The 27,451-nt window shown below is 26.4% G+C and overlaps 1 protein-coding gene across 2 annotated transcripts; it reads right to left on the reverse strand.

The window, feature by feature from the left end:
* Window positions 1-2,967: 2,967 nt before the first annotated feature.
* On the reverse strand, window positions 2,968-26,979 carry LOC107436522 (uncharacterized). 2 transcript variants are annotated; one of them, XM_016048281.4, is made up of 4 exons: window positions 26,534-26,979; window positions 17,748-17,915; window positions 14,215-14,288; window positions 2,968-6,956 (listed from the first exon to the last, which is right to left on the reverse strand). In XM_016048281.4, exons 1-4 carry the CDS (start codon window positions 26,775-26,777, stop codon window positions 6,543-6,545), a joined length of 900 nt encoding a protein of 299 aa, XP_015903767.1. In that variant the 5' UTR covers window positions 26,778-26,979; the 3' UTR covers window positions 2,968-6,542. The 2 variants fall into 2 exon arrangements, with proteins under 2 accessions (XP_015903767.1, XP_015903766.1); XM_016048280.4 differs by having other exon boundaries at window positions 17,724-17,915; window positions 26,534-26,978.
* Window positions 26,980-27,451: the final 472 nt, after the last annotated feature.

Here is a 27,451-nt window from a genome sequence, read left to right on the forward strand (position 1 = left end):
CCAAAGAAAAAAGCACCTTTATGGGCTTTTAAAAAACGAAAATAAGCACCTTTAAGCACTTTTTAAAAAACACTACGCACCCTGTTTCATTAAGATCAACAACGCAAATTAAGTGCAAAATTAAGACAAGCTTAATGTAAATTGGGTTTTTTCTTTCTTATGCGTACCATTTTCTACTTTGATTTCAACATTGTAGCACTGATACCGCACAATCTCGTAGTTTGATCAAAGTGGTCACCCACTCGCTCACTGACCATTGCCAATGATGTTTTACTTCGGTGACCTACTGACCCTGTAGGACGATCCTATTTATTAAATAATATATATTAAGAAATTAATAATAATCTATCAAAAATAGAAAACATAATAGAAAGTATAAAAAACATACGAAGCGATAAGACACTTTTCTATTATAATAAAATGAAGAGTTAGTTTGTCTGTGTCCCTCTTATAACGGGGGCCTCCCTGGCCGAGCGGTATCGCCGGTCCAAACGCTCTGTTAAGCGTGGAGGTAGCGGGTTCGAATCCCGCCGTAACCCTGGATGTATTCTTTGTGATGTCTTTCTCTGAATTGTTCTATCTGTATTTTCTACTTGACAATGACTTATAAGCCTATATTGAGCACACAAGTCAGCAAATGTATGTAATTTCAATTCAATAAACCCTCTTATAACTCAAGAAACGTTTGTTCCATCATCCTGAAATTTGGACATCGGCTGAGGATCAGGTTTAACCCCCGATCCTAAAATTAGTTCGAAATTTTCTATTAGTTCGTTCGGTAGAGCCGTATACACTATGCCTTGGCTCAGAACCCGCCATTGATTTAAATGTAACTGCTGCAGACCATTTTCTTTCTTTCAAATATTACATTGAGGATTACTTAAATTTTGGTAATATGTACAAATTGAAATAATAAAAAAAATTGTTCACAAAAAAGAAAAATTTATGAAGAAATGGTACTAATTCGTTTAAGATAAATGTAAAAAAACTGACATATTATTATTGACGCTATTTGACTAATTAATTACTCATTGAAATTAAAAATGAGCTATGTTAAAAGCAATGGTACTAATCCGTTAAAGAAAAGCGTAAAAAATCACCAGCTATTGACGCCAAAGATGCTCAATTAATTTTGGTAATAAGTACTAACTGGAATTTAAAAAAATAACTACGTAATACAAAGCAAAATTCATAATGAAATGGTACTAATTCGTTTAGAAAACATGTCACATTATGACACCAATGATACTTAATTTTGCTTGATAAGTGGCGCAGTTCTAATGGGCCCGAAAGTACAAATATAGATAAAATGCATTATATATTTGCTTAATACCATTTCAATCTGTATCAATTTTGGCAAATTTTAGACACAGTGAAAGAGGATTTTTACGGTCCCTGTAAAGGGAGAAGTACCGGAGAAAATCGCTTAATTGCGGTAAATTTCGACTGTCCTAAATCTTTATTTTGATGGAATAAACTATAAAAATGGGTTTTGCTTAATATAATAACGTGCTCACTGGATAGAGCGTTCGCCTTCTAATGAGGAGAACCGGGTTCGAATCCCAGTCGATAAGAATTCTGCATCCGGCTTGCACCGACCACAGTGCTGGTCTTCCTCTCCAAGTAACGCAAATGTGGGTTTGTTCCATTAAAAAGTTCTCCACGAAGGCAAATTTTTCCCAATACCTGTTCCAGAAGTTCCCTTGTCTTCTGAATTGGGTTCAAAATTACAAGGCTACGGAGTTTGAACATTAGTAGCCGACCCAATATTTGGGTCGGCTGTTCAACGATGCTTATAAAATAACTGTTAGAAACTGGAATTATTTTAGCTTTATTGTGTAGGCATTCGTAGTGTTTTTTAGAGCTGATACATTGTTCTTTTCCACCACATACGAAGAATGGGTATTTAGCTAGTCTTAAATACAAGTAATTGTTTAAAAACTTACCTTCAAAATAAAAACTGTATAATATGAGATGCATAACTTCACTAAATGAAGCAACTTATTGAGAAGAAAATCACTAAACTAGAAAGTATCAATCAAAAACAAAAAAAAATCAGCATCAGAAATTTACCCAGCAAAATAGCTAATTTACCCCTCAATGACTTAAGTAACCACAAATGCGTTAAGAGAACTCTTAATATATCATTCGTAATAGTTTCCTAGCTTGTTAATATTCAGATAAAAATTATCTTCATCTTTGTGTGATATTAGTTAATAATTATCAATACGTTTCCTATAATAAATTCTTGAAATTTCTATTTTCCATTAATATGTCTATTAAAATTTTCAACTGTTCAATTAAGTCATAACATAAGATGCAACTTAAAATAAAATACTTTGAACTCTTATGAAGGCCGGGATAGTCTGGTTGGCAGGGCGCTGGACTCGCGTTTGTAAAAACGTGAGTTCGAACCCAGCCGGCCAAAAACTCCCCGTGTAGTAAATTATTACTGATGCACGTTAAATCTGTTGGGTCACAAAGTTCTCCATGTTCCCATAACAAATCATACCTCTGAGGGTACTGAATTGCAGATTGATCGTTCTCTGATTCAGGTTAAAAGTATGAATGGGTTCGCCCTATAAATGAGTGTGACAGAAGTTGAATTCTTGGCCATAGGTGGAAAACATGAACAATCGCACCCTCTCTGCCCTAATGACTGACAACAACAACTCTAACCGAACATAGGAATATATAATTTGCAACTAACATTAACTACATTTTAATATCAATACGCTCTGGAAATTTCGTAAGTATTTTAATCCAGGTCCAACATTCCAAATACCAACTCCATAGCTCCAGTTAAAAGAAAGGCCTCAAGAACATTTATTAAGATCAAGATATACTGTATGTAAAGTATTTTAAAAAGTTGCATCTTAAATTATTTTGAAAACCATGTATTTATTTAAAAAGAAAAAAATTTTGATAATTTTTTTTAAACATTTTACAGAAATAAGAAAATTGAAATGAAACAATGCAAAAAAATAGTGGTTTTATTTAGTGAACCAGAGTATTACAGAACAGGTAATTAGCATAGTTCAAGTATTTGTAGGCCAAGAACATAATGCATGAAACAATTTATTTTAGGTATTTCATAAAATAGAAATTTGTCATCAATAGGCAAAGCTAGTCAGAAATAACAGATTGTGTAATAGAAACTTTTCTTTGCGAATGATTATCAGTGGCTGCCAAACTAGAATAAACTAATGAAAAGCTTTAAAAAATAATAGTTATAATGTTTCTTTTTAATCTTCAAATAACTTTTTCGTAGGAAATAAAATACTGAGAAAGCTACATGTATTTAATTAGATAATTACTAAAGCTATATAGTTATTAGAACTTATAACATTTTTTAAAAAAAATGCGGACGAAAATTCTTTCTATAAATTGAGGGGGGGGAATAAATATTTAGGTGCACTTAAGAATTAAACTATTGATAAGGCAACAGTCAAATTATAGAAAAAAAATCAAACAAAACATAAGGTCAAAAAAGAAATATTTCTAATATTTGCTAAATACCAACTGGCTCTAGTTTTATTCACTATATTATCAGGTTAATTATATTTTGATTATAAAATATATTGTCTTCTTTCTTCTAAGACAAAAAAAAAATAAGAAATTATATTAAACAATATTTTCTAAGTTCATGCTTGTGAATAAATAATAATAACATTAAAAAAATTACAATACATATATTACAAGAATGTTCACATTACAAACTTTATTTTATCAATAAAAAATAATCTGGTTTATACTCTAAATTATATTTTTAAAAAAAGATATTTTTCTAAAATAGTGAACATATTACCTTATTCCTTCAACATTTTTTATTATTATTATTTACACTTAAAAATAGTTAAAGGAATTTTTTTCTTTTTTTTAAAGGAGAAAGAAACTAATATTTTAAGCTGACTATTAGAACACATAAGAAAAAGGACAATTGATATACATACATATTTAAACTTAAATACTAACTCTTAAGTTTTATGTCATAAATAAATGGAAATAAAAACATAATATAAAAGTTTGAAACAACATAAACAAGAATAGGCTTTATTTCTTTTCCGGCTTTTTAGAAAGTGCAACATATTCGTGAAGGTAATGTCTATCACTCTCGCTTCAAACTTAACTCTCAGTCTGCTGACAAGAACATTGAGAAATATCAGCATACAATGATGCACTAAGAAATAAAGAGGGGTCAGTAAAGACAGCCATTCTCCTAAGAACAAATACTGGTTGTTCAGCCTTAAAATCGAAAATATCTACAGCAATCAAAATTGCAGCTCAAAACATACTTCAGTTATTTGCACAATTATGATTGCTGTGAATAGTAATGCATCATTGCATTTTGATATTTCTACTGATTTAAATTATTTTTTCTTATACTTATTTGATTAAATGAAGCGAGATCGTTTAGCTCATTACCTCACATAACAAATGTCACACTTGCTAAAAAGTAGGAAAAGAATTTTTCAGGAATTTTAAGGCTGAACACTCAATAAAAATGTAACAGATTAATTCATATTTTTTGACACTCAAAATCAAATTTGAGTTAGAGAAATTTCAGTACATATAATTAAAACTAGTAAAATAGCAATTAAGATACTCTAAATCAGGTAGAAATAAGACAAATATTAATCTAATAGAAATCCAAGATAAACTTATGCAAAGAAAAATACAGTAAAGCATTTTAATGAAGCATTCAGTGAATTATGAATAAAAATCTATATCTAAAAAAAATGGTGAGAATAATTAATTCTTAATGAAAACTTTTTACACTTGAAATAAAATTGCACAGAAAAATCAATAAGTATAATTAAAAGGAAAAACTATATACAAAAAAAAGTTTTTTTTTTAAATGAACAGTTATGTATTGCTTTAACAGAAGATTTAAGCGAAAATATAATATAAATTTGTGTTTAACAAGTTTTCTAAAGGTAAATTTAAATGAAAGAATATTTTCAATAAGAATAAATTAAAAAGTTTCTAAACAATTGAAAGTAAAACTGTTAAATTGTAATGTATACTTTTTTAAATGATTTTTGCAACTAAAACTTAGATAGATTTAATACATTTTTGAGGTTAAGAACAATAATATGCAATAAAACAAAAATAATAAAAAAAATGTATACAACAAAATGAAAGAAGGGCAAATTCAGAATTTTTTTAAAATAAATTTCAATTAACTAAAAGATACAATTAAAGACTGGCAAAAAACTATTACCTACATACTAAGTAAGATTGTATAAAGTTAATTTAATATGCTTTACTAATATAATACAACTCTTAAGATTTTTTTTTTGTTGCTTATTCTAAATTAATAGCAAAATAATTTCTTTGAATGCTGTTTGTTTACATTAAAATCATGATTCAATTATGTATTAGACATTCTGTATCATTAATTATTGCTTTTTGAAAATAACTTAAAATATTTAGAGAGCACTAAAAATAATTTATAATTATTGAGGTCACAAAACAAAACTGGAAATATTGAAAGAATTAAGTAATTGCTTTTTTGATAAATATGTTCACACAAAACCAAAAAGTTTTGGGAATATAAGCTGAAGAGATAAAAGTATACAAATATACTTTTATCTATTAATAGAGGCAAGGAACATAACTTTGAGAGAATTTTAGACACAATTCAGGTAAAATAACAATACTTTCATATCCATCATTCACTTAAAAGGTTTTTGAAGGACCAAGATTATACTGTTTCTGGGTAAGCAACGGAGAATAAAAAAGCAAAACAATGAAAAAATGTCCAATACTTAGGATAAGATATAAATTTTTCATTTTATTAAATAAAATAGTCAATTATGATAAATAAATATTAATCTCTTAATGCCCATGTCACATTTTTTTAAAAAAAAATTAGTTGTAAATTAATAATTTTAAAAAGTCAGAACTTTTTATTTTATTTGAAAATAAAAAAGTTCTAATACAAAAAGTTAATAATACAAACACAATATTATTTAAATTTAAACCTATGTGAGATTGCAATAAATAAAATACTCTTACAATTATGTAAGCGTTATAAACTGAAACATTAACTGAATACTAATTAACCAATTCATAAAAAATAAAAAAAATTTATAAATGTAACACTTCAGAACTACATTTAGTCAAGACTTAAATTTAAAGAAAGCAACATTATCAACTGAAAGCTTGATATATACTGCCAGTGATAAAATTTTAAAGAAAAGAATATTTAAAAATATTTTATGTTGAAAATATAACTGATTTGAGTCATCGTTATTTTTTTTTTTAAAAAAAGGAGATAAGTCTGAATAGCCTCTGTTAAATAAATGCAATCACATTTTGTTGTAAGGAGAATGACTGTATGATAGCAATGAGAAACCATGAATAAAAGAAGGGGCAAGATACATTATTTTTCATGAAAGTTTAAGCTCCAATGATATCTTCTCCATTATCTTAATGGAAATATGGTTTATCTTTTGTACAAAATGTATGCCACCAAATATTGGTGAACTGTCAGTCGTCTGTAAAATGTATACATAATATGGCAACAACAAATGAGGCTACTTCATCGATGATAACTGTACATCTAGCAAGCGCATTTTCTTCTCGTATTCTTGCTGTGAAAACACTAATTCTTGTTCAATGGCCCTCAATTTAGCATTATGTTCTTCCTCGATGGCCTTTAACCTAGCGTTGTGTTCTTCTTGCATGAATCTTAACCTAGCCTCGTGCTCGTCTCTCTCGTACTGAGCTTTTTCTGAATCTGCCTCTACTTTTGATTGAGTCTCTCTCTGTGATAGAAGTAACTGATCTTTGTACAGTTGAAGAATGGCTTCGTGCTCTATTTTTAGGTTGTCCAATCTTCTCTGATGGTATTTTTCAACAAGTTTGTCAATGACACTGTTTGCAGCTTGATGAGCTGAATCAACAGCAGATTCTGTGAAGTAGATGATCTGTTGCTGGCCATCAGCAACCTGTAATAACAATTATTATTATTTACATGCAGTGTTAAAATCATTCGAGATCTAGAACAGATGACATTCAAATGCAATTCACGTCTCAAACAATAAATGTCCAAAATAATTTTACCACTTTTTTCCCCTTTTTAAATGTGACAAAGTGAATTTATTTTATGTAGTATTTTTAATAACCAGATTTGAATTAAAATTTTTAAACAAGCATGAAATTCATAGAGAAAAAAAAAAGGAAGTGGGTGAATAAAAATGCATAAGAACTAAAAATCCTTTTTTTTTGAAAAAAATTACTTGAAAAACAGTTAAGTAGTTAATTTATTAAATAATAATTTTGTTAGCAACTAATTTATCAAATAACAATGCATATTAGTCTTAAAAGACGCTTCATAGCTAGACAAGTATCAAACTTAAGTATCAAGAATAAATAAAAATGTTTGCTTATAAAATATGATTCTCCATTAAAACAGTTAAAATTTTGAATATATCTGTATGCCTTCCTCACCCGGGAGAATAGAATATGGAAATTTAGATAGTAAATATCTTTAACAAAGTTCCTTCATATTTATAGTTTGGTATCGAGAAATAAATAACTAAAAAAAATAACCAGTGTCAGTTAGTCAATTCTTTTCCTCATACCAACATTTATTTAAAATTTGTAATCTAATTCATAACGTCTTAAACCAAGTAGGGTTTCCAGGGGTCTGTCTAGATTTTCTAAGAGACATAATTAAATATTGAAATTCAGACATAACATATATAAAATTATAAATTATATTAAAAAACCAACACAAAAATATGGATTTATCCTTTCTTAAGGAATACAAAAATAAAATTTTAAGAAAAGGTATTTTGTGAAACAACCGTTTTTCCTAAAGTTGAAATTGTGAAACCGTTTTTCCTAAAGTTGAAATTGTGAAACCGTTTTTCCTAAAGTTGAAATTGTGAAACTACCGTTTTTCTTAAAGTTGAATTTGTGAAGGTACCGCTAAACGGTAGTAAATTCGGCCTGGACAGACCACTGGTTTCAACAATCTCAAAAACGAAAACACAATGAATATGCTGCTCAACATTTTTGTACCAATGTAATTTAGAGGATCAGCCCTTTATTCTGCCATTTAAAAATGCATATGAATACTGAATTGTTGATGTGAATTAATTGTTTTAAAAAAAAAAATAATAAAAATTAGATGAAAGAAATTAATCAGTAATTGAGAAACTAGAAAACTCCACCCTACAAGATTTGTAATTGCATTTGCAAACAATAATAAAGAAGTGTATGACACTTGAATTAATATTAAAAAAATTAAATATTGAAATTTTTTTCTTCACAAAATTATTTAATTCCCAAAAAGTTCGAAACCGCAAATCCTGCAGGTAAAGCTATATACCTGAACCATGTATATAGCCTTACCTGCAGGTTCTTCTTCCGTTTTTCTTAAAGTTGAATTTGTGAAGGTACCGCTAAACGGTAGTAAATTCGGCCTGGACAGACCACTGGTTTTAACAATCTCAAAAACGAAAACACAATGAATATGCTGCTCAACATTTTTGTACCAATGTAATTTAGAGGATCAGCCCTATATTCTGCCATTTAAAAATGCATATGAATACTGAATTGTTGATGCGAATTAATTGTTTTTAAAAACAAAAAATAAAAATTAGATGAAAGAAATTAATCAGTAATTGAGAAACTAGAAAACTCCACCCTAGAAGATTTGTAATTGCATTTGCAAACAATAATAAAGAAGTGTATGACACTTGAATTAATATTAAAAAAATTAAATATTGAAATTTTTTTCTTCACAAAATTATTTAATTCCCAAAAAGTTCAAAACCGCGAATCCTGCAGGTAAGGCTATATGCCTGAACCATGCATATAGCCTTACCTGCAGGTTTTTCTCCCGTTTTTCTTAAAGTTGAATTTGTGAAGGTACCGCTAAACGGTAGTAAATTCGGCCTGGACAGACCAATGGTTTCAACAATCTCAAAAACGAAAACACAATGAATATGCTGCTCAACATTTTTGTACCAATGTAATTTAGAGGATCAGCCCTATATTCCGCATTTAAAAATGCATATGAATACTGAATTGTTGATGTGAATTAATTGTTTTTAAAAAAAAAATAATAAAAATTAGATGAAAGAAATTAATCAGTAATTGAGAAACTAAAAAACTCCACCCTATAAGATTTGTAATTGCATTTACAAACAATAATAAAGAAGTGTATGACACTTGAATTAATATTAAAAAATTAAATATTGAAATTTTTTTCTTCACAAAATTATTTAATTCCCAAAAAGTTCGAAACCGCAAATCCTGCAGGTAAGGCTATATACCTGAACCATGTATAAAATTAGCAGACAAATCCTAAGTTTAATTTATCCAAATTTTGCAATTATTACAATCATTATCAATTAAAATAAAAATATGTCAAATAAAAATCTAAATCGTTCGATTCTTCAAATCAATTATTTGAAGAAAATGGGATAAACTGACCGCATAAAAAAATCAGGAATATCAAAACAAAAAACTATAAATGGGGAAAAATATTTTTATCAGGAAAATTAGGACAAATATGAATCCTGTTTTAAAAAATAATATGTTATCACAGGTTGTTACAACATTTATTAAGAGGATTGACATATATCATATCAAAAATTAGAAAAATGCAGTTGAAACATTTTAATTTTATTTAAAAATAATGCAATGGTACTAACATAAAGTTTTAATTACAAAATTAAATTACAATATAAAAATAAAGTGGTTATTATAAATGTGTAAATTAATGGGGAGAATCGCATGCCACAAAATTAAGCATAGAAACCTCAGATTGAGTGACAGAACTTTTAATAAAATAAAAATTAGTAAATGATCCTCTAATAAGCAAACCAAATTGCAAATTCCTGATCTTAAGTTTAATCAATCTATAAATTGTAAGCTGACAGTTTTTTTTATTTTTTTATAAAGGACTGTTTTCAAAAACAAAATTAGATATTAATACAAAATTAGGCAGTTCCACAAAGAAAAGATCAGTATACAGAATTCTGATATTAAAAAGTGAGATAAGAGTGAAAGAAAGAGAGACTATTAAAGCTCACACAGTTCAAAAAGCTTCGTGCTCCTATGAAAAGTGAATTTAAAATTCCCTATTCATTAATAATTTTGATGCTAACAGATTTTAACATCTGTTTCCAAAACAAATTTTGTGTCAAAATTTTAACTGTATTTTACAACTATGAAATTATTCAATGCATAAAAAGAAATGAACATTTTTCTCTAATGAAATCTATCTCATTAGAAATATAGTCAATTAACACATCATGTTACACTTTAAATGGCACACTTTACCACATCTTTTTAAAGTGTAAATTCTTTGATAAAACACAATGAATGCCAAAGCTGTACTAATCTAAGTCATCAGTTTAAAGGAGAGATTAATACAGATGTTATTACTCTAACTAAATACACAAGATGAAGAAAATCAAAAAAAAATCATTCCAATATGTTAAACACTTTATGAATTTTAATTTACTATTGAGCTTTGCCTCTTATTTGCTAACACTCTCAAGCCCCCCATAACTATCTTTTATGGATTGGGTTTGCAAGCTAAGTCAGATTTCCTTTCCACAAAGTTATTATTATTATTATTTATTCTTTTTTTGAAATCTATTCTAGTTCCGAGTATACATCATTTGCAGAAACTACATTTTCATTTTATCAGAACTTCTAGTTAAAAGAAGTTTTTGACAAGATAGTTTGGCTACAAAACGTATGAGTCGTAACAATGTGATCACTTTGATTATTGATTATGAAAGTTTTATTATTGTTACCAATGGTTTTATTTATTTCAATAACATGAACATTTTTCAATCAAGGTTAAAAAATTTAAAAGATTTGACTTAAGGCTTACTGAGTTAGACTTTTCCAAACTAGTCAACTTAATATCATAATTTGAAAGCATCACAAAGGCATAAAATGACTTCTCACTTATTCATTGGCATATAAATGACATTGAAAATACAAAAATAGGTATCCCAAATGAAATACAATAATATTGCAAATATAAATTTAAAAATATACACCATTAAAACGTCTTTTAAAAAAAAATTAAAATTTTACTATCAGAGACTATGTAATATGGCTTGATTTGTATTACCACATAAGAAAATTATATAATTATTTGCATAGATATGATAAACCATTCAACAGAAGAAAAAATTTAAATGTCTTATTAATTGTGCTAAATTGCAATAAAAAGGTACTATCTAAAAATGCAATTAGAAAGTTGTACAAGGAGTAAATATACCATAATTATGCACTTTACAACAAAAATCAAATGCAAGTTAAATGGATCATATGTTATTATGTTGAGCACAATATAAATTATTTTTAAACCTTATACTTCAGATTACAATAATAAACACTATTATGCAATTATATTAAACATTTGTACAAACTTATACTATTTAAAGATAAAAAATAAAAACACAATAGATTATAATAAAAATATTTAATGACTTACTTTAAAACAAATTTGAAATTTTGAGAAAAGTCATTTTGTATTAAAAAATCTGAAAAGTTTATTTTTGGGAGATGAAATTAAATTCTCAAAATCAATTAGTTTAAGAACAATGGCACTGTTTATGTGGTAGATAAAGAAGAGGTAGAATTATATTACAAGTTACGCTAGAAATAATTATTTAAATTTGTGATTTGATTAGATACAAAGTCATAAGTTTTATTAGTAAAATTGAGTCAAGACTTACACTACTAAAATAAACTACTGAAAAAACTTACTGCAGATACAATTGAATAGTTAATAAAAAAAATTTAAAAAGAAAAGGGGAGGAGCTTTATTTAACTAATTTTGATAAAGTAAAAAAAAATTAGTTTTGTTGATTTTCCATTAAATGAAAAATGATACATGTGTTTCAATGTTTTTTTAATATATTATGCCCCTTTTGAAGAAGATTGAATTAGCAAATATGACAAACTATCGGATTAAAAAATTATGTTAAAAATTCACTGGAAAAAAAGAATAAAGAGAAATTAATGTTAATTGGAAAATTAAAAAATAATATTAAGAACAAAGTAGAAATAGCTGACTAACATAAAAAATAATAATAAATTAATTAATTAATTAAAAAAGAGATAGAATTGATAACTGATATCCAACACCAAGCCAAAGGATCATCTTTTACATTACTATTGCGAGTTATAGGTTATGTGTTCGCTACGATGAAACTAATAATTAACTATTCCACCTTTCTTTTAACAAAATTACACAAATGTTAATTAAAATAGGGCTATGTAAAATTAAAAACGAAAATATCTTTTCTTTCTTCACAAAAGTGCACGCTAAAAGGTAAGAACCATAAGCCCTCCAAACATTGAGCTCCTGAGCAAAAGTTATGCTGTAATTTCATTTCCCTGTTTTGCCCTACTTTTTCATTTAATAGCATAAGAAAAAGAAAAAAAATTTCTTTTTTGAAGACAAAGAAGAAACTGGGGTTATTGTGATACAAAGTGAAAAACCCTGAAAATTTTCCATGCAAGATATCATTCTATATACCATACATGTTTTATATTTAACATAATTTTTTGAAATAAGATTTATAACTAAATTACCTACCAACAAAGAATAACACACCTTTATAGTAATTAATAAAGGAAAAATCTTATTTCCCACAAGAATCGCAATGTTGCATTTTGAAATAACATGAATAAGAATAACGATATTGGATTTTAATATTGCACGAATTAGGACTGGGCTTTATACCGATGTAAGACAATATATCGGTTTAACTCCAACATCGTAATACCGATTTATCCATTTCATCTTCAACAAAATTCCGGAGTGAGCATTTCGACTCTACTAAATCGATTTATTCATGACAGCAAACGCTAAATCGATGTTGCTCTCTCCGATGTAGTGAAACACCGGTTTAATCATTGCGAGAATGTACAGAACAGAGTCCGATCTGCCGTAGCGTNGAAATTTCTATATCGTCCAGCCCTAGCACGAATATGAATCGTAATGCTGGATTTTAAAATCGAGAGAATATGAACCATGATATTGGATTTTTAAATCGAGTGAATTTGAGTCGAGATGTTGGTTTTTAAATCATGTGAACACGAATTGCAAGGTGTAACTTTTAAATTAGGTAAATATGGATAATACCGAATTACGGTGCAGTTCCAAATATTAAAAATGGTGATAATCCATGAAACTGCCAGAACCACATGTATGTAAACTTCTCATTAGGATTCAGCAAAAGTTTCAAAATTTAAATTGCGGAATTCCATGCATAGGATTGGAAAAAGACAGAACTAAAACACTTTATTCTTTAGACGCTTCAAAAACAAACTGACATGCATTGATAATGTTCAAAGTATATATTTTAATGAAAATTAAATAACTCTTAAAAATTATTTCATCTATTCCACCTCTTCCACTAAAAAACATAACCTGCTAATTGAAGGTTGCTATTTACCTTTCGAGTTATAAAAAGTTAAATTTACAAAATAAAGTAGTTTTTATTTATCGCCTTCATGTATCAAAATTATTTTTAAATAATTATATATAAATAATTTACAGTGCTTGCTAATGATCTTTCACACATATAATTGTATTGATTAAGTTGTTTATTTTAACATAAATTTCAGAATGTTTAAATTTGAAAACAGTTATTTGATGTAACTACATGTTCTAAGTACATTCTGATAAAATTACATTTTCTTAAGTTTATTGGATAAAATGTTATGAATTTCAGTGTTAATGTACTAAGACATGCAAATTTTCCATTTTATTAATTTTGAAGTTCATTTTTTGGACAATGTTTTACTGCATACTGTTCTGATAAACCAGTTTAGTTTCAAAACCATTCAAACTCTTCAAAAAAAAAAAGGTTATAATAGACTACAAAAAATTATTTGCCATCTCAAGAACAGTTCATTACATAATAAACAAAATGTCTAACATTTTTAATTAATTATTTACTTCTATCAAAAAATTTTAATTTTCATAATTTACGAATTCTCAATTCGATTAGAGATACATTCTTATTACTTAATACTTAAAATAACAAATTTCGACAAGTTGTTCGGTAATTAAATGTAAGTCTTCTAATAAAATTACGCTGAGATCCTATTTCAGTTGGTCCTTCTGTATAATATACCTCCAGGTATTAAATAGCAATGAATGTTTCATAAATAACTTGATATATTAGGGGAAAAAATCACTATTTTAATACTTACTTGTGCCTGTGGGGGTACAACTCTTGCATCACCATTGCTTTCAATGTCATTATTTTTGGTTCCATCTAAGTTTTCTATATGAAAATGAGAATTCTAGTTAGAAGAACAAATTTTGGTGGTAAAAAGCAAACAAAAATTTAACAAATAACACTTAATAAAAAAAAACATAAAGAGTTAATAAAGTAATAAATATATAATATATTATTGACAATAAAAGAATTATTATAGAATATATAGAATTTTAAACCAATACATAAAAATATTTATTATTATTGCAGTTGAACTTTTGAGGATATACCTAAAACAATTTTTAAATAATAAATTTATGCAAGTTTTTTCAACATTTATATTGTTCATGTATTAGAATTAACAAAAATAATTAAGTTTTGATTAATATTAAAAATTAAATTTTCATTAAATGAAAAATCTCTTAAATAAAAATTTTATATTGCAACTAGTGAAACAAAAATTAGATAATTATAAGAATGAAAACTTTCTGTAACAATGTACATAAAATGTGAATATTTAATAATTCACATTTTATTTACATTTTACAAAAAAAAAAGGGGGAATGTCAATTCATCAGGTGATTTAAATACAATAAAGCATTCCTATTTTTAAAAACTAAACAATTATTTTCAAAGAATAATATTTTCAAATAACTTTCAAAGTTAAACTTTTTATTAGTATTAAGATACAATTTTGTCTTTAAGTTATACATTACATAATAATAAAACATAACGAAATTTGAATTTAGTTAAAAGTTTGTGTATATGACAGACATGCTGGATGAAGGAATTATCTGATTTTTTTTTCTCAATGTGTATTTTTTTTTCTTTTTTTGTTTAGATTTAGTATATCTTTTGTAAATACAAGATAAATAAATGACTCATTTTTATATATAAAAGTAAAATTTTTAAACTTTTAAAAGGTAAAGAAAAATTTTTTATCCTATAAATCTTTTTCTTTCACACATAAAATATATTTATTAAAAAAAAATCGCACATTCTATTTTTTTACACTTAGAAAACCTTCATTGCAATAAAAAGGATTTCAAAAACCATAATATTCACAGCAAAAGTTTAAAAAGAGATTGATGATAAAACCACGTTTATTCAGAACGAAATCACTCGAATCAGACCCATCAAAAAAGGGTTAATGAAACGTATCTTTCGAAATTCAAGTGTTGTAATAAATAATATTGTATTGAAAATATCAAGATTTAAAAAATATGCAAAAATCAACAATAATAACTGCTGAAAAGTGTACGATTTGAATTTCCCACATCATAATAATATCGGGATTTTAAAAAATCATGTAAAAACAGCAAAACTGCAACAACAAAAAGAGTGAACGTCATATGGATTTAGTGCAAATGGAACATGTCAAAAAGCATTCACCCAAATGTGCAAATCGAATTTGTTTCTTAATAATATATTAAAATATCAGGATTTTAAAAACCATGTGAATAGCAGTAACAATAACTGGTAAAAAATTGATCGAAAGAACAGTGGAATCGCGTTGAAAAGTGACTAATAAAGGCATGAATTGAAGTTAGCGTTTCATAACAATAATAATAATGTACAAACAATTTAGGGATTCAGAATTTTTTTTTTTGAGAAATATGTAGCAACAATAGCCAATAAAACGTAGGAAAGCACATCAAAAAGTGATTATTCAAATATGGGAGATTGAGATTTAAAATTTTGTGTGTCATAATAATATCAAAATTTTAAAAACCATGAGAACATCAATTGCATTAACTGCAAATTGATTCAACCTAATTGTAACATTCCTTTCTAACAAATTTGCGTAAAAAAAGTCGTTATTGCAGACGAAACAAAGGGTGCTGGTAAGAGTAAAATAAATGTCTTGTTAATGAGATTTTATGTAAGTAGCAAAATTTACATTTTAGATTAGGGAAATTCCAAGGAAATTTTGTTGGAATTCAATTTATTGATTCGCAGAAGCATTATAGATTTTTATTTTTTTCCACATCTTGTGTTCCCTAAGTTTTTCTGAAACTGAGTTACTCCCTAACAAATCAGTATAAAAAAAGTCGTAATCACCTGTGAATAAGAACTTAGAAAGAAAAAGAGGATGCTGAATTTAAATTTTAGATTAATGAAACTCCAAGAAAATTTTGTTTGAGTATAAATTAGTAATTTTTTTTTATTTCATCGTACTCCCTGAACATTTTTCTGCAATCCATCGTAATTTCAAATGTTTAAACCTCATAGTTTTTGCGCAGAAAGTAAAAATGTAATGTTAAGATGACCCAGACGATTTTTTAATATAAAGAGATAATGTTGTTGAAAGAAGCTTTCAAAAATTATGCTATCAAAAATAATTCTTTTCAATACAAGTAAAAAATTGACCAGCTCTTAGAATAGTGGTTTTCAAATATACATGGATCAAAAAATAAAACTCTAAATTCACTTTACAATTAAAAATTTGCAGTTAATTTTTTACAATTAAAAAGTGCAAGACATATTTAAAATATATAGAGAGAGCATAAGTATTAGTCCTCAATTTTAAATTTAACTTCACTTCAATTTCTCAAATTTGAATTTTTTAACTCCGCCCTTGGAAAAGTTATACCTATGTGCTTGCTCAAAAGATAATAAAAATTACTTAATAAGACTTCAAAAATAAAAAATAATTCTCTAATTTTTGGAATGTTTGACAGTTTACCATTATTATTTTTTTCAAAAAAAAAAAGATCATAATTGTAAACTGCTGTTCAAATAAAAAAAATTTTTAAAAAAACACAAAACCATCACGTTAGATTTCGAGAAAAGCCGCTTCACAACTATTTTCTTTCCCTCATTATTGTTCTAAATTAGAACTTAACAATATGATAAAAAAAACATCTACTTCTGATCAATTCTTTGTGCAATATATAGCTTATTATACAAAAATGCCAACTATATAAAAATCTCAATATTGAATTTATTGTCGCGCACATAGATTTTTCTATTGCACAACAGTATAGCTCTTAAACCATAGATACAAATCTTTATAACTTTAAAGCTACTTAACTTTCAAAAAAATTTTGAAATCATTTAACATAATTGTATATTTTTAAATTGAAGGCAATTATAAATAATCGTATTATGAAATTATTAAATTTATACTTATAAGTGTTTAGTTAATTTTTTTAGCACAAAAACTAGTTATATTTATATTAAATAATTCAAACACAGAAAACTAAACATAACCCAAATTAAATAACAAAAAGTACATAAAAATAACATAAAATACAAGTAATAAAAAATAATTACAAATAATGCAAATATTTATAATGTGTAAATCAACTCATATACATAACAAAGTTGATGCACTACATAAATTAAGTAATTAAAATAAAATCACAATTTCTTGAAAAATAATTAAAATTATATGTGAAAAGGCAAAAAAGAAAATTTAATGACAAAAATGAAAAAATTTAAACTAAAACTATTTAAAAAAAACTAACAAAAACAATAACTCCTGTTATTAATACAAACCATTTATTGCAAGATCTGACTCACCACATGAGATAGGTATTAAGTCAGCTAAGATATCTGATGTTGTCTGTTTTTTCAAGTGTCTTTTCGTTTTTTGATGTTTTTCTATATCTCCTTTGTGAGCTCTGATTTTCTTCCCACAAATTTTGCAGTATGCAAGAGTTGGATCCTCGGGAACAGCCGTGACCCATGCTGAAAAGATATTTTCAAACAATTAAAGTCAATTAATAATTTCAAAAAAAATATTTTAAACATTAATCGGAACAACCACATTTAATATTACATTTAGTCAATTTCTGAACAATTTAAGCCAATCAAGATAGTTCTAATAAATTATAACTGAACTAAAAGTGAAGTTGGATTAATTTTAATTATTAATGATATTCGAAGAGTACAGGGAAAGATGATTAACATTACATAAAATCAAATATAATAAGTTTGCAATCTGTTCAGTCATCAAGCTGTTTTATTTAAGCGTATCACTCCAAAACTCTATAACCAAACTACTAAACTGTGGCACGACAGCCCATAGAGGGCCAAGGTCTACTGTACCCATCTCAGTTTTCTTGACCTTAGGCTCTGGAGTGCAAGAGCAGATGTTCCAGTTAGGTCGTCACAGGATTGGCAAGATTTTGCTGCAGGTAGAAAAAACCATGGTAAAAACCGTCCTGGCAAAAACAGGTTTTTGTCAAGCAAAGTGGCAAAAACCTATATTTTCCAAGAAGAGAGGACAAAAACACATTTTTGATACAAAATTATTCCTAAAATTGAAATATATACTATAAATATATATAATTAAAAAAAATAACAAAATTATTATTCCATAATTAAATTATAATACATTAATATATCATTTTAGTAGTTTAAAGCATTATTGATTGAAAATTAGTGATTCTCTTTTTTGCAGTGAAATTAACTTATTTTAAATTAATATAACTATAATTTAAAGCATAAAATATCTATCAACATGTGTAGTTAATTAAAATATACAAGTAGAAATGCAATTTTTTAAATGTGCGCAAATTCAATACTTTATTCATCATTTTATAAAAAAACTATTTAAGGATTCTAAGATGAAAAGAGGTCAAAAACTTTCAATCTTTTAAAAATAATTTTCTCATGTAATGTATCAATATTATTCCTTATGATCGATTTAAATTTGTTTCCACTATTTTGTAATAAAATTTAATCAGCAATTTAAATAATTTAGTTTTTGCCGGTATTTACCAGTTTTTTTGCCACTGTCCTAGCAAAAACCCCTTTTTGCCTGCAAAAACTCCAATCTTGGGTGGTCAGCTGACTGCGGAATTCCCAGTGCTTAATTCCCAAGCATGCTTGGTACTCAGTTTATCGACCCACTGAAGGGATAAAAGGCTGAGTCAACCATGCCCGGTTCGAGCTAAGGACCTGTGGCACGCCAGAGCGAAGCGCTACCACTCAGCCACTGGGCGTCCTCTAAAACTCTTTGAAATATCAAAACAGGGAGAAAGAAATTTACTTTAGTTTAAGAAAAAAACCTATTTCATCCAAATGAATGACAAATTTCTCTAGTCTAAAGTAATCATTCATATTTTCTCTCTTTAATACTGTTATGTACTTTGTACGTCTAATTTTTTTTTATTTATTCAGTTTTAATACATTTTCAATGAAAAATAAAACTAAGTTTGTATTTTTTCATACAATTTTCTCGAGTGGACTGAAGTTATTTTCCTGTTGTACTCAGGGCTGGATTAAACATCAAAGTAAACAAGCACATGGCAAAACATGCCTTTCAGAATACCTGAAATGAAGTTTATAATTTCGAACTTTATGTCCTTCTGCTACTGTTAAAGAGTAACTTGTTTCCATGGTTAATATAATTATTTTTCAAAAAAACAGGTCAAATTATAATAATTGAAACCTTCTTTATGTTTTCTTATTTTTCCGAAAATTTTTCTTTTATAGCTCGGCTGAATTTAGATTAAAAATGTCACAATCCTGTCGAAAAAATGTTCTTCTGTTACAGTTTTTTTTTATTTAAATTTTTAAAAAAAGTTATTAACTGAAAATTTGTAGGTTTGAGATTTTCAGTAATTAGCTATAAAGAATATAAAACTCTAAATGTTAATCATTGAAAAAATTGGTAACATTTTTAGTTACAGTCAAAAATTCATTGATTTTGAAGCATAAACTGTCCTTACATTACTGCTGGAATTCACCAATAATCTGTAAAAATAGAATCTAATAATAAGAAAATTCTAAAATGCTGGTAAAATTTAAAGAAAAATTTAACATAGTTGGGTAGTAAAATGAAGCTTTAACTTAGGCAACTATATATAGATACACAGTAGGGAACCGATTATCCAGACCGATCGGGACCCCCGCTATTCCGGATAACTGATTTTTCCGGTTTTCTGAATCGCTACAAAAAGCCGTTTTTTTAACTGTTAAACCCAACTAAAAAAAAAAAATTTTGAAAATAATCTTAAAAAGAAAAAACGATGAAGTAATTCACTAATGATTATTTCCAAAATGATGATAAGGTAAACATATTTCAAAATAGAAAGAAAAATCTTAAAATCCTATGAGGAAAAAAAAAATGTTTTTTTTTTTTTGAAANAAAAAATTAATTTTTTAAAAATAGCGGGAAAATTTATCGAATTTCGTTCCGGTTTTTTGAGTTCCGGATAACGGGTTCTGTACTGCATATATATATATATATACAATTACACAGATTTTTTTAAAAAAAAAACTGGTTTTTTTTTAAAGAAAACCAACCCACGTGGGTTTAGAGTTTTTAAGATATTACCTAGTTAAACACTTTTTGGGTTTAAATTTTAATTCAAAAGGAACAATTTCAGTTAAAAAGAAAACTTACATAGGAAAATTCTTCCTTTGACTAGAAATAAAAGCATAATACCGGGTTCAAAGAAATATGCTGTTTTCCATTTTATTTATTTGTTTTTAAATACTTAAGTTTTTGCTTCTTTTTTTTACGTTAAAATAAAGTCTTTTACAGGCCAACTAACTACATAACTACTATTTATGGAACAATTTTATTGATAGTTTTTCGAATCTCTCTTTCAACTATGTATTTAGAATTAGTTTTGCTATGATCAGCAAAATAATGAATCAATCATGTAAACTTTTAACCAGTTAAATTAAATAAAATTTTATAATGTAAAATAAGATTAATTTAATAAGATTAATTTCATATTATTCAATATTTTATCTAGGTTTAAAATTTAATGCATTCTTATATCTAAATTATTATCAAGGTTTGCTGATTTAAATCAGCTTGATTTAAATCATGATTTAAATCATGATTTAAATCAAATGATTTTTTTTTAAAAAATCATTGATTTAATTTAAATCAATTAATTTTTTTTTGATATATATTGATTATAAAAGTTAAAAAACAGTGTTTTAAATTGATACTTTTATTATTTTATTTTCTTAGCTTCAAAATTTATTTTAAATAAGCTATTGCATCAATTAATTTTAGTTAACGAAATTACTTTCTTTCTTGGTGTGTGTTAAATTCCAACACATTTGAAATTACAGTTTTAAAAATCTTTTGATTCTTGAGATTGAAAGTACAGATTAAAGTAAACAAACATTTAATGCTGTCTTAATATAGACTTGCATAGCTGTAGAAAGTAATTATTAAACATGATTTTTTTCAAAAAATAATGTAAATATTGTTAATTAAAATTATACCCTTTGAAAGAAAAAGCGTGTAATTAAAATCTACATTATATTTTAATGGTGGAAAATGTATATTTCTGAAACTTGAGGTTATATTAAAAAGAAATTACCCTAATTTGTCAAAAATAGAAAGAAAAAAAAAGGCCAATAAATTCAGATATTTTTTTCCAGATATAATGCCATTCTTCCCTTTCAAACTCTTTCAAAGTCCAGTTGAAGCCAGGGCTAAAGAGAATAGAAGGGCTGGTTCACTCCTTTGAAGTATCTCTTGCCGCGCCGATCCTCCGACGTCACTCTAGTGACGTCACTTTGGCGCAAAGCTCGCACTTTTACTTCAAGAACGGAGCGTTTGGCCTTACTAGCTCTAACTAATATTGGATCATTTCTTTTTGCGAGATATTCTAAGACATTTGTTATTTTCTATAATGACTTTCCTCAGTTTTTGCAGTGAATTTACAAGAATTTAAAACTATTATCGAAATGCCAGTTTGCGCGATTGCAACTTGCAAAAATTCTGATATAAAAACAAAAGGAAAAAGTATAATTTTTCGCGTGTTCCCTAAAGTAAATGAACAACTATGTAAAGAATGGATTCCGAAATGACACAGTTAATATAAAACAGCAATACGTTTATTCTGTCGTAAAGAACTTTTATAAAAATTCATTATCTAAATAGAAACCGCCTCGTTACTTCATAAAGAAAGGCAGGTGAAAAGAATTAAAAAATAGATAAAGTCAAAGAAAATTAAAATGTAAGTAAAAAGTATAAATAAAATATATAGTATATAGTTGAAATTCTCCTAATTTCATAACATATTTTTTAATGTAGTTATTCTAAATATTTATGATTTTTTTTAAAAATTATATTCTCTTCAATTTAAATATCTATAAATTATATCATCGTAAATTTAAATGTCTATAAACAATTGTAAAATTTCTAATGTCATTATGAACCTAAATTATTATTTTGTTTCAGTAATTAGCGTTTAAGGTTGATGTTTCCTAATGATTAAGTATGAACAAATTGCTATTAACGACATATTTTAAAATCAGGGATTCTAAATTTAACTTAACTTATCTTTATAAAAGAATATGTAGATAAAAAAAGTGTCGATATATGCCTTCATTTTTCTTAATAGTTAAAGTTAAAACTGAACTTTTTAAAATAAAGTATTTATCGTGTCATTTTCACCAACTAGCAAAACATTTTTATAAGTTTAAAATGGTATTTTTTTAATATAATAACCAAGAAAGTTTTTTTTGAACTATGTTTATGAACGGAAATAATGTGTTAATTACGTAAAGTTTGAAGGCTAATAACCAGAAAAAGTCTAACTTATTTTTACAAGAGAAAGATGCAAAGTTATCATATCTTTGCTTGCGATCTCCGAGATCTGTAGACACAGTGACGTCATGAGGAGGGAAATCGTAGCTTCAGCTCTAAGAGCGGAGTGAACTAGCCCTTGTATTCTCTTTAGCCCTGAGTTGAAGCAGTATAAAAAGCCTATATATTTTTTATAGGGTTATTAACTGGTATTTTTTTCTCATAATATGTTTATAGTATCTTTGACATCTGATTTTCTAGATAGAAATTTTGTGGAAAAAAATTTCTATGAGTACATTGATTTAAAAAAAAAATTTTTTTTTAGCTTAACTTATCATTTTGATATAGAATTAAAAAGGAATATTTTAATATAAAAATATATAGATTAAATATTTATTTATTTATTGATGAATGACTACATTTATAAACACAATCTGTTACATTTATTTTGTCATTTTAAAAATCAAGAGAAAAAAAAAAGAAATTTTAAATTAAAATTACAGTTTGCTAATTGAAACTTTGTTTCAATAGTTAAAGTACAGGGGTCTGTCCAAGTGAAATTTAACTTCAGGAAAAACGGTAGAATAATTTCACAAAATACTTTTTTCTTAAAATTTTATTTTTGTATCTCGTAAGAAACGATAAATCCAAATTTTTAACGTATTTGTATTGATTTTTTAATATAATTTTTAATTTTCAAAAATTATGTCTGAATTTTCACAAAATAGTTATCTTTCAGAAAAACCCATAAAGTATTCTCTAAATTCTCTATTTCAACTAGTCTTTAAATTTCAATCATGCATTTGTTTCAAAATGGTTGCTATGGATTCAAAGCTATGTATTATAATGAAAAATTATTTTAGTAAGTTAAAATGTTGTTCTAAATATTGTTATAATATAGTTTTAATATTAATTTAATTTTGATCAAGCATTTATAAAGTTTTTTTTAATCATAAATTAAAGTTCATACAGTGAATTTGAATAAAAATCAAAAAAATCTGATTTAAATCAAAAAAATCACGAACCCTGCTTTGTAGCATTAAAATATAACTGCTAACAAAATATTTTAATCCACATCCATTTGTTTAGTTTATAAAACAAAAATAATCTTCTAAAAAGAATTAAAAAATTCTATTTTCTAATATTTTGTTATAATATTCTAATATTTTGCATATTATGTATTAATATTTACTTTGTATATATTTTTCAAATGTTTTTAAATAGTTATAAAAATAGCAACTAAAATAATGGCAGATATTGATTATGTTTATAAAAAAAAAATATTTGAGTTCATGTTTTCTATTGTTTGAGGATGGTTCAAACACCCTGTATGCATTAGTTAAAAATATAGAGCAAGGGTCTGTCTAGGATTTTCAGAAAGGTACATATTTTGTGAAAATTTATACATAATTTGTGAAAAATTAAAAAATATATTAAAAAATCAACACAAAAATATAGATTTATTGTTTCTTAAGGGATAAAAAAATAAAATTTTAAGAAAAAGTATTTTGCGAAACTACCGTTTTTCCTAAAGTTGAATTTGTGAAGGTACCGCTAAAATGTAGTAAATTTGACCTGGACAAAACATGGAAAATAATAAAGATTAATGAAAAGAGAAAAATTAATAAAATAACATATTTTTAAAAATATTTCAAAAAATTTTATTTTAAAAAAGAAAAATTTAAAAAACAGAAAACAAAATAATGAAAAGATATAATCTCATCAGCTCACACGATTATATCCGCGAAAAGGAGCACTATATAATTGTGTGAGCTGATGAAGAAATTGCATCTTTTCATTATTTTGTTTTCCAACTTTTTAATAAACTTTTTTTAAATAATTTATTTTAATTTTTTTTAAACAAAATTTTTTTTCAATATTTTATTTTAATAATTTTTTTTTAAATAAAATTTTTTTCAATATTTTATTTTAATAATATTTATTTTCATTAATCTTTATTATTGTGCATGTTTTCTCTATACTTTTAACTTATTTTATGAGTTCTATACATTTCAGCTTATGCGCAGTAAATAAAACTTATTAAATTTCTCTGTTCTTCTTTCTTTTATCCTTCTTGTCCTTATTGTGCTACATGTATGTATGCTTATGTATACATATATATATATACATTGAACAAACTTACTAAGTTTGTTTGTTGTTTAATTTTAATACATTTTATTTTTGTTAATATTTTAATTTATTTGAAAAATTATGTCTGTAACTTTTTTAAAAATTATCTACATAAAGCAACACGCTCTTTCAGTGCTTAAGAAGACTTGATACCGCAGGAGAAACTTTTTATAAAAAATGCTGTTATTGGTATTTTAAAAGTTTAGAGAAAAGTTAGTTCAGGTAAACCTAGAGTAAATCAATATATTTAAAATGCTGAAAAGATATTTTGATACTTCATGATTACTTACTGGGTTGGACAATTTAAAATGAGTTCAGAAGTTATTTACATTAGTGTTAAGATTTAGTGTAACTCCGTAACTCTTAACAATAATTATAACACCCAACTTACAATTTTTTACAGATTTTTGTCTCGCTATTATAAAGCAAAATTTTAAATCAGACTATGTGCAATTATGACAGGAGTGCTATTATGACAGAAGTGCTATTATGAATTATTTTTTAGTGTTGAAGTTGGTCTGATAGCTGACATTCACTATATACAGATTTGGTAGAATTTTAAAGTGACTTGAATTTTGATACTAAAATATCTATATATATTAAATTAAAACCAACATGTGCAGAAGGATTTTTATTAAAAAATTATAAAATTTAAAGAGTAAAACTAGAATTATTTTTGACAAAAATGCTATTCATTGCCAATATTTGCTCTAATTTTGCTTTTTACACTTAGATTTTAGACAATTCAATACATAATCAAAAACAAATCATACTTTGTGATTTCATACTTTTTCTATTTAGATACTAAGCAATTTGTTTTTATTTAATTTTGTTAGACAATTAATAAAAAAATTAAAAACAAAAAAATTTAATTATTGAATATAATTACTTTGTTGAATGCTAAAATGAAATCCACAATTAACTAAACACAACATTTCGTTATCAGCTGTATATTACACCTATTTTAATTAAATTGTAAGCTCATGTAATATTTAATTTTAATATAAATTGAAAGAATTAGAATTTTGTTTAATAATTTTTAAACAATGTTACGAAAACTTTTTTTATGAAAAATGTGACAGAAAATTTATTTAAAAAAAAGGGGAAAAAAAATTTAAAAAGCATAAAAATGAAATGTGAATTTCTCTAATTGTTCTAAATAATTTTCATGTACGTGTAGAATTTAGGCTTAAGTAATTCTTTTGATATGGAATAACATATCATAAATGGTTGAAGGTCGATTTATAATTAAAATGATCAAAATTACTCAAATTCTTAGTTTTTAAAATAATAACAATTACATCATTTCCCAAAATGTTCCATAACTTTGCATTTTCAAATATTTGACATCACTGCTTAAAATACAGTGGACTTTAAGAATTCTTTCTAGAGACAACGATGTCGCCATTTTAATGTTCCAATTGTTACATAATTTAGATAGAGTATTTAATTTAATTATACTAATAATCAATGATAAACAATGACCAATGTGCACAAACATAACACTCTTCATATTGCGCTATCAACTTCTTCATTTGGCGTAATTTTAGTGTTACCTTAAGGATTGGCGTCCTGGGCGTCGCCCCGAAGCCTAACCGGCCGCCATTACGATAACCCGTGCCGAAACGACATCGATCTCGCTCGCCAAAGTAGCGGCTGAAATACTTACCATAACGTTCTTCCCATTCTTTCTTGAAGACTCGCTTGCTGTCGTACCCTTTCCATTTTCCAGTTGATTCTCGACCTTTTTTAGCAGGAGGGGGTCCTACTTCATCAGCAGGCACAAGTGCAGTTATTGTATTTAAATCTTCCATAGTTGTGTGAGCATAAGTTTGTTGTTGTTGAGTAACAACAACATTAGTTTGCATTGGAACTATCGCCATATTTGTGTTTGGTGCTTGTGCGACCGCCATGACACCAACTCAGAACGCCAAAAGCTGAATACTGGAAAATGGTTAGGGAAAACGTGTTTGGAAAAAGGCATCATGGGAAATCATAGCTGCAGCCGGTACTTGGTCTCGATCGTGGAGAAAAATTCATTTACGCGGGAATCGTCGAAATTCGCCAAATTGTTTTCAAAATTTACGCAGCAGAAGAATCGCCAAAAATGTATTGAAAGAAGAAAATAAAAAATTTAGTTTAAAAATGTTCATAAATATAAAAAAAACCGCTTTTCGAAACAATAGAATATTTAGTTTTCTTAAATCGTTTCCTAATTTTTACGCAAACGACATCGATCTGAATAAAATATTTTGGAATTAATATTATTAAAGAGAAATTTAATTTATTTTTGAAAGAAATGATAGTCAAAATTGTAAAATCTTTAAAAATATACTTTTTTATCACAAACGATACGATAAAAGGTGCAATTTCAAAATCGTCTTACGATTTCAAAGGTTAAGTTGTTTCAAGTGACACTTTTTTCAAGTAAAAAATTCTAAAATAGTTATCCTAACGTGGGATCACATGATAGTATCATTACTATAAATATTTGAAAAATGTAACTAAGTCATTCATTACCAAGGCTGGGATTCAGAACTATAAATTCTTAAAAAAGGCTCGATAAACTATCAAAGTTAACCTTAAA

This window comes from Parasteatoda tepidariorum, chromosome 4, assembly GCF_043381705.1.
Source record: "Parasteatoda tepidariorum isolate YZ-2023 chromosome 4, CAS_Ptep_4.0, whole genome shotgun sequence".
Taxonomy (NCBI): Eukaryota; Metazoa; Arthropoda; class Arachnida; order Araneae; family Theridiidae; genus Parasteatoda; species Parasteatoda tepidariorum.